The 7,351-nt window shown below is 44.4% G+C and overlaps 1 protein-coding gene across 12 annotated transcripts in view; it reads left to right on the top strand.

Annotated features, from left to right (window-relative positions):
- The window catches only part of ARMC8 (armadillo repeat containing 8), a 107,492-nt gene that overhangs the window by 50,786 nt on the left and 49,355 nt on the right, over window positions 1-7,351 (top strand). For 7 of the 12 annotated variants that reach the window (XM_019542839.1, XM_019542841.1, XM_019542843.1 and 4 more), the window contains 2 exons: window positions 56-115; window positions 2,816-2,896. In XM_019542839.1, coding sequence (XP_019398384.1) covers window positions 56-115; window positions 2,816-2,896 — 141 coding nt within the window. The remainder of the gene's footprint in view (window positions 1-55; window positions 116-2,815; window positions 2,897-7,351) is intronic. The other 5 variants (XM_019542846.1, XM_019542844.1, XM_019542845.1 and 2 more) reach the window with 1 other exon arrangement.

Raw genomic sequence — 7,351 nt, 5'->3', positions numbered from 1 at the left:
TCTTGGTTTTAATTTCATTCATTTTTTTTCACATCTTTTAATATCTGTTCTTCAGCTCCGACACTGGCATAGCTGCGGCTTTAAATCATCGCCTCAGCCACTTCTATGTGCCAATGTAAGTTGTTTTCCTACTGCAAACATGGTATTTTAATTGCATTTTAATAGCTGTCAGTAGTAGCAGCTGAAGCATCTCCTGAAGCACAAGATATGTTATATCTTAGTCATTTTCATCTTTTTCTAGAAAGAGCTCATTTTAGAGAGATTCTGAAAATATTTTTCATGATGTTGCTGAAAAAAAAGAATGACTGATTGTTTCTAATTATTCCCCACCCCCCAGAAGATTGAAAGCAAAAGTTTTTGACGTTTTCTTGTGCCCAGAGGTGTGCATAGTGTTACCCATGTATTCTGGGTTGATTTTTTGAAACAAAATGGACCAGTGGAATTTGTGGGTTAGGAGATGTTTGTTTGTAGGTAGACTTCAAATCAATCCAAAAAAACATAGAAAGGTGCTTATGCCATTACTTAAAAACTTAGCTTTGCAGGCCAAAACCATATGCTCTCTTACACTGTAGTAGAGAAGGGCAATATTTGTGTGAAGCAGGGGCAGATCCAGTATCTGGGAAAGGAGGGTGTGAAAACAATCACCCACGCTGCAGAGGTGGCTGTACTCCCACTCCAAGGCTCTTCCTGGCCCCCCAACCCAGTGGTGCTGGCAGGCTGTACTGCAGGAGCCTCTGGTGACTTTTTTTTTTATAGTTCCCAAAGCCTGTAAGAACCCCTCAACTTTCCCTCTGTGCTCAAAGGCACCCCCCCCCCCAATGCTGCTGCTGCTTTCCCCAGGGACAAGGAATTTTCAAAACCAGTTCTTCATACACCAGCTGGACTGCATGGGAGCTGGGTTTGGCTGGGAACATTGGTCATGTGTAGACGAAACAAGAGTCATGTGTGCACAACACTTTAAAGTGGGCTAAATGCTTTTACACCACTTTAATGGTGTTGGTGTTTGCACACCTCAGCGGCGTATTGCATATTAATTCCAGCCGCTGTAGGAAATTAGGCAGCGTAATGCTCCTTGCATGACTTGGGACTCCTTTGAGGAGTCTTAGTTTGCCACTACAGCTATGGAGTGAAGCTCCAGGCTCCATGAAGCTCCACAGTTCTGCAGGCAGCCTGATAGAAGCCCAAGAAAGCAGCTCTGCCCAAGAAAAGCCACAAGTCTGATCTTTTTTCCTCCCCCTGGAGCCTGCCTGCCTGCCTCACTGCCTGAGCTGTGTGAAGGCCTGGTGCTTCCCCAGGACCACCTGAGCTGGGTGTCGCCTGGGGTGGGGGGGCTGCCACTGCTGCAGAGGGAAGCACCAGGCCCCGCCCTGCCCTGCCCCTGCAGCCCAGGGACCACTCCTTACACTGGCAGCTCGCCCGCCGGTCCCTGCCGGAGAAGCAGGTAGGTGTGTGCACAGCAGGAGGTTTAATCAGTCCTAAATTGAAGCAGTGTTTTTTAAAACCTGCTGCTTCAATTTAGGGCCCCTGTTTCATCTATACATGCCCAGTGACAGCAATAGCGAATGGGTTGGGGGGCTTCCCCTTCCCACATCTGCTCCTAGGGGACTGAACAGGGTGGAGGAATCCACCCCCCCACCCATCACCACTGCTGCTTCTGTTGCTGTTCCCAGTTGAGTCCAGCCTCTGCATAGCCTGGAGTGGCCAGGATGGCTTTGAAGCAGGACAGTGGGGAAAGTGGGAGAGAGGGAAGAGAAGGGCCGGGGGCAGCGTGTGCCTTTGAGCGTGGAGGGGAAGTGGGGTGGATCTTCTTCGGTGGTTTGGGAACTTTAAAAAAGTCCCTTTAAGTTCCCACAGCATGAACTAGTCCAAGAGAGGACTGCAGCCATGCCACTGCATTCTATCTGGATTGGTCCCAGGGCAGTGGATAATTGTGGTCTACCTCCCAGGGAAGAGAGGTTTGCCAATCGCATAAAATGTATTAGTGTCTGGGGAAGGTAGGAAGTCCCGGCAGGAGTTCGTGTTTCCTCTAGCCATGTGGAGCCAGAGACTCAGCTCATTTTACTGCACAAGTGATGTGTCAGTATCTTGACTTGTGTTAGCTTCTGAATGAGTTTATTAAAACTGAAAATGGTTAGATACTTATTTTACCAGGTCTTTGAGTGCCTAAGAAGTGTTCTTGGTTGACCAGTTTTACGGCTTGTACACTTGAAATAGTAACATCAAATATTTCTTTCTATTTTCACCTGTAGGAGCACCTTGACTCGAGCTCTGTAACATTGTCAGTCGATGCATATTCTAATGGGAACACCTTTGGAATTAGCCACCTGCAACCGCTTTTCAGCTTAGAATAGTTAAAAATGCATTGGTTTTGCAATGGAAGATTCATCGGAGATAGCTGATAATCTTTCATTTGGTATTAAGACTGAAACAGGATTTTGCTAGAAACCTCACATGAGTTATGAAGAATAGACTCCCTCTAATTATTTCTGGAAGTCATCCTTCATTTGTGCAAATAAATTTCATTCATTCTGCTCCTTAATTTTTCTAGTTTTTGTCAGCATCCTGCCACAAGAAGAATGAAAATGACTACTAACAAGTAGAACAGTTTTAATAAATGTAACAGAAAGCTGGCTTCAACATTAACTAGCAAGGAACTAGTCTAGTGCACTGCCATGGTACAAACTAAATAAGAGCAGAAAATCTGATTTAATATCTATTAAAATTGCATTCTAAATGGGATGTTTCTCTTTCCTTTCTTTAAAAACAAACTTTCTTTTTCTTTTTCTTTTTTCTTTTTTTTTTTTTTTTTTTATAGGGACCAGATCATCAGACAATCTTATTTAACCATGGAGCAGTTCAGAATATTGCTCACCTCTTAGTCTCCACCTCCTACAAAGTAAGACATTAACTTTTCTGGAGATTTTAATTTCATTCTAGTTGTGGAAGTAATCTGTATAATATATCTGAAATTCAATATGTACTCGCACATACATTCACATGTATTATATAAAATTGTATAATAAACATTTAATGGGAGGTACTCATGATTTGTTGTTTCTATTCTGCCGTATACATATATGTGAAAAATGCCACAATATATTTGGTACTCTGAAGCTTAAAGTACCAGCAATTAAAATATGTCTGGACCTGTTTGTCCTAGATTAAAGCGGCTATTTTGCCTAATAATATTTGGATTGTAAAAGAAAGCTGGTGAAAAGAGGAAATGAGGATGAACTGACTTGAGGAAATTATGCTTGTTGAAAAACTCGGGTTGGGGAGGAAAGCTATGAGTGTTTTTCACTCCACTGAATCCTTTGCAACTGGTATTGGCCATGTATTATGGTTGAAACCCATTCTGGGTGGGTAAAGTACCAGTGACGAAGGGTTCATTCAATTGTACAGTGATGTCTTAACCTGGTATTGCTGGTTAAACAGAAGTGGCAGTAGTGGGATTCCTGCTTCCTCATGGATTTTTACTGGCAATGCAAGGCTATTTCACAACCTGCTTCAATGGAGAGACGCAGCAAAACCCCAGTTTTACTTTAATTAAAAAAAAAAAAAATCAAGTCTGGATCCACACACACACTTGTACTCATATTTTGAGAGACACTTGTGTGAGCTGCCCAGGTAGTCACGGACTTGGAGGGATTACTACCACCCTGACCTCTTTTACCATAGCTGCAGAGGGGCAGCCAAGAATCCACTAATCCAGACCTTGGTCTTTCCAGACAGGTGGCCTGAGGCTTGCCCCTGGAATTACGGTTCTTTCCCCAGGCCCAGAGTCTGTAACTGTTAAATTAATAATAATGATTAAAGAAAAGATTATCTTGTGCTTGCTGTCTGGGGTTTCTGCCATCTGTTCTGTATGGTTAGTTTGGTGCTCCCAGCAGCCAGACCTGGGCATGGGCTGGTGGCAGTACTCCTGCAGAAAGAGGAAGCCTGCCCAGCAGACGTACCATCTATGCATCCCTCCTGGTGGCAGCTTGCTCCCTTACCAGAGAGACCCCCTGTGCAGCTGTTTCTGACTGCTCTTAACTCCCCATGCGTGTGCATGCAGGGATAGGCCCTTCCCCTCTGTCCTGGGGGCTGGGCTTCCAATTGCCCACAGCTGGGGGTTCTTCCCCAGCTGGGGCTGTTTCTTGTAGCTGTGTCTGCCACATGGTCTTCTGGCCAGTCTGTGAGGCCACGGCACAGCTGCATCTGTCTCCTGGGAATAAGGGGAAGCTGTCTTGGGTTGGAGGAAGCTCAGACATGCTTCTCCCCACAGTGACAGGGCCGAACCCCATTACAACTTGCATGCAAGACTGTGAGAATTAACCTCAGTGTTAACATAAATAATGGTTTTAAAATGTCTCTTGATATTAGCTTGTGGAAAATGCAAGCTGAATCAAAGCCAGTATTTTGACTTTAAGGGGATTATGTTCTCATGAAAAGTTTTTAGGCAAATATCACCTCATTGAAATAAGTTTGAACAATGTCATCCTATGTAAACTTTCAGAGTTAAATCTTTAAAGGTATCAGTTTGCAACTATCTGATTTATTTGTATTTACAACATTGAACTACATATATATGTAGTACCATGTTAATTGAGTTGGGACTGAAACCTCTTATTTAGAGAACCTTACATATTAAAGCTATAAGAGATCTTTATGAAACTCTTGTGTGATCTCTTATGTCATAGAGGACATAATTTCATCCAGTTAGTCCGTCTTTCCTGTACTTCTGTCACTTGAGCTGTAGAGCCTCTTTTCCCAAGCTCTCCAGTCTGGATTTGAAGATGCTGACTGACAGAGAATTTACCATGGTTTGCTGTAAGTTGTTCCAGTTGTTAGCAGTCTTCCCTTTTAAACATTTACATTATGTTTCCAGTTTGAACTAAGATGGCTTTGGCTTCCAGCCACTTGGTTTTCTTGTGCCTGTCTGTAATTGAGTATCTTCTTCCTCTGTACATAATTATGGACCACATTCCACTAACCTCTTAATCTTTTCTTTGATAAGCTAAATAGTTGAGGTCCTCTAGCCTTTCATTGTTTTACCAAGCCAGGAGTTGCTCTTCAGTTTTTTCTTGAATCCTTTTCTGTTTTTATAAGATTAATTTACAAATGTGGACATCAGAACTGGACACACTATTCCAGCAATGGTCTTGCTAATGCTCTTTCTCTTATCCCCCTCCATGCACTCAGATGTATAGTGTTAAATACTAAATGACAGGTATGCAGCCCTGTAGCTGCAGTTTTGTCTTGTGGCACAACAGAACAGGTGCCTTGCATGTGTACCTGCTGGAAGTGGTAGGAGGGAAGGTAAAGAGGGCTACTCAGTCGCCTTGTAGTCCAGCAGTCTAGTGGTGAGAGCATTTGTCAAGGGCATTAGAAACCAAGGCTCTAAATCAGGGTGGGCAAAATGCAGCCCGTGGACCGGATGTGACCCTCCAGGCCATTCTATGTGGCCCACGGGGCCCCTAAAAAATTCAGAAAATTTAATATATCTGCCCCTGGCTGCCTGTCATGCGGCCCTCAATGGCTTGCAAAACTCAGTAAGTGGCCCTCAGCCCAAAATAATTGCCCACTCCTGCTCTAAATCTTCTTACCCAGAGTGGGTTTGAACCTGCATCTCCTGTTTCCTAGTAAAGTGCTCTAACTACCAGGGCAGAGGCTAGTCTTTACTTCTACCCTCCTTTTGAGGTTGGCCTACTGTACCTTGCATTTAATAATTCTTAGATAAAAAGGGTAACCAGCTCTGGGAAAGTTTGTTCCACTGGAAACAGTGACTCATGGTAGGACCCTGGGCCTGGACCCCCTTCCACCCAGCATAGCATCTGTCGTACTGAGCCATACACCCTCTGATTTATTTTCGTCTTCTCAGCCTCACAGATATCCTTCTCTTAGCTATTAAAACTGGCCAGGTAATGCCCAGGGCTGTCCAACTGGCTAGAGGTTAATATTTGGTCTGTAGGCCCTGCAGCTGAATCTCCCACTGCTGTGTGGCAGGGAAGAGCCTTGGGGGTGAAGGGGAGGGCTATATGCTGCTGGTGCTGCCTGCATGGTTGGTGGAGAAATGCTGAAGGGGCTGTCCCCTGGACTAACAGCCCCTGGCCACACCAAAGTTGGACAGCCCTGGTCTAGGCTGATATTTGAGATAGCTTTTCAAGCCTTTTGGAGGGAGAAGGGGCAGGAAAGGGGGCAGAACCCATGCCTCCCTCTTCCTGGGCAAGTCCCCTAATCATTTAATTCTAGGACTAAGAGATGGGAGGGCCTTTCTTCTGGGTCTAAAAGCTATTGATTGTGTTTTTTCTATGACTACAATTTTAGGATATATCTGATCTTAGTCCAGAGGTGAATCTCAATCTCTGAGTAAGTGCCAAAAGCTGCTGTTACACAGCAGTTTGCATGACATTTAAGTGAACCAAGCCAAATAAGTTAAGCCCACTATCTCTCCTCCTGTTTCTGCCATTTATTCTTGCCTTGTGTTGATCAGGCTTTGAGTGTCCTTGACAGATTGGACTTTGTTTAATATGTCCCTCAGGTCACCCTCTTGTCCAGTGCTCTCTGGGAATCTCTGGTGATTGAAAGCTGGAGATTCAGTGGTAGGTAAGGGGTGGGGCAACATTAACTCCCTGGGTTCTGACCATGCCAGTACAGCTTCTCTGGAAACTGCGGTGAGAAAGCCCGTGGGCCAGATCTGGCTAGGTCTTTCCAGCCATAGCCAAAGAGAATCACCATTGGTCCTATGTTTGGCATCCCTGGGATACAGCTTTTGAAAGGGCTGGCAGTGATTGCTCTTTTCTGTTTTGAGACTACACTGAATTCATTGTGCCTTGTCTTAAAAATCAATACAAAAAAAAAAAAAAGGGAGATGTTTCAGCTGTCAAAGCAGGGCAATCTGATGAAGTACCCCCATGAACCATTTCATGGATTCTGTTGTGAAGAATACTGAGATAGACGTGCAAAAAAAATGACAGAATTGCACAAATTCCATGTTCCATAATGATCTCGTCTAAAGTGAAAACTGACAGAACTCTTGTTCTCTTCTTCTGTCTTCCTTTCATAGCTTCTGGAAACTTGAAGTTTGGGATGAGTTTAGAATCCTTCAAAACCCAAGTTGAAGCAGATAGCCTTGACTGTTGAGTCCAGAGCATTCCAAGTGGCTTTAATAGTTTTCTAGGGTTGGAAGGGACCTGAGTAGATCATCTAGTCTGACCCCCTGCCATGGCAGGAAAGAGTACTGGGGTCAAACGACCTCAGCAAGGTGTTTGTCTAGCCTCCTCTTAAAGACCCCCAGGGTAGGAGCCAGCACCACTTCTCTTGGAAGTTGGTTCCAGATCCTAGCCGCCCTGACTGTGAAGTAGTGCCT

The sequence above is a fragment of the Crocodylus porosus genome, unplaced genomic scaffold (genome assembly GCF_001723895.1).
Source record: "Crocodylus porosus isolate Cpor-Errol unplaced genomic scaffold, CroPor_comp1, whole genome shotgun sequence".
In the NCBI taxonomy this organism is placed as follows: domain Eukaryota; kingdom Metazoa; phylum Chordata; order Crocodylia; family Crocodylidae; genus Crocodylus; species Crocodylus porosus.
The sequence above is the reverse complement of the archived record's forward strand: the minus strand, read 5'-3'. Positions and strand labels throughout refer to the sequence as shown.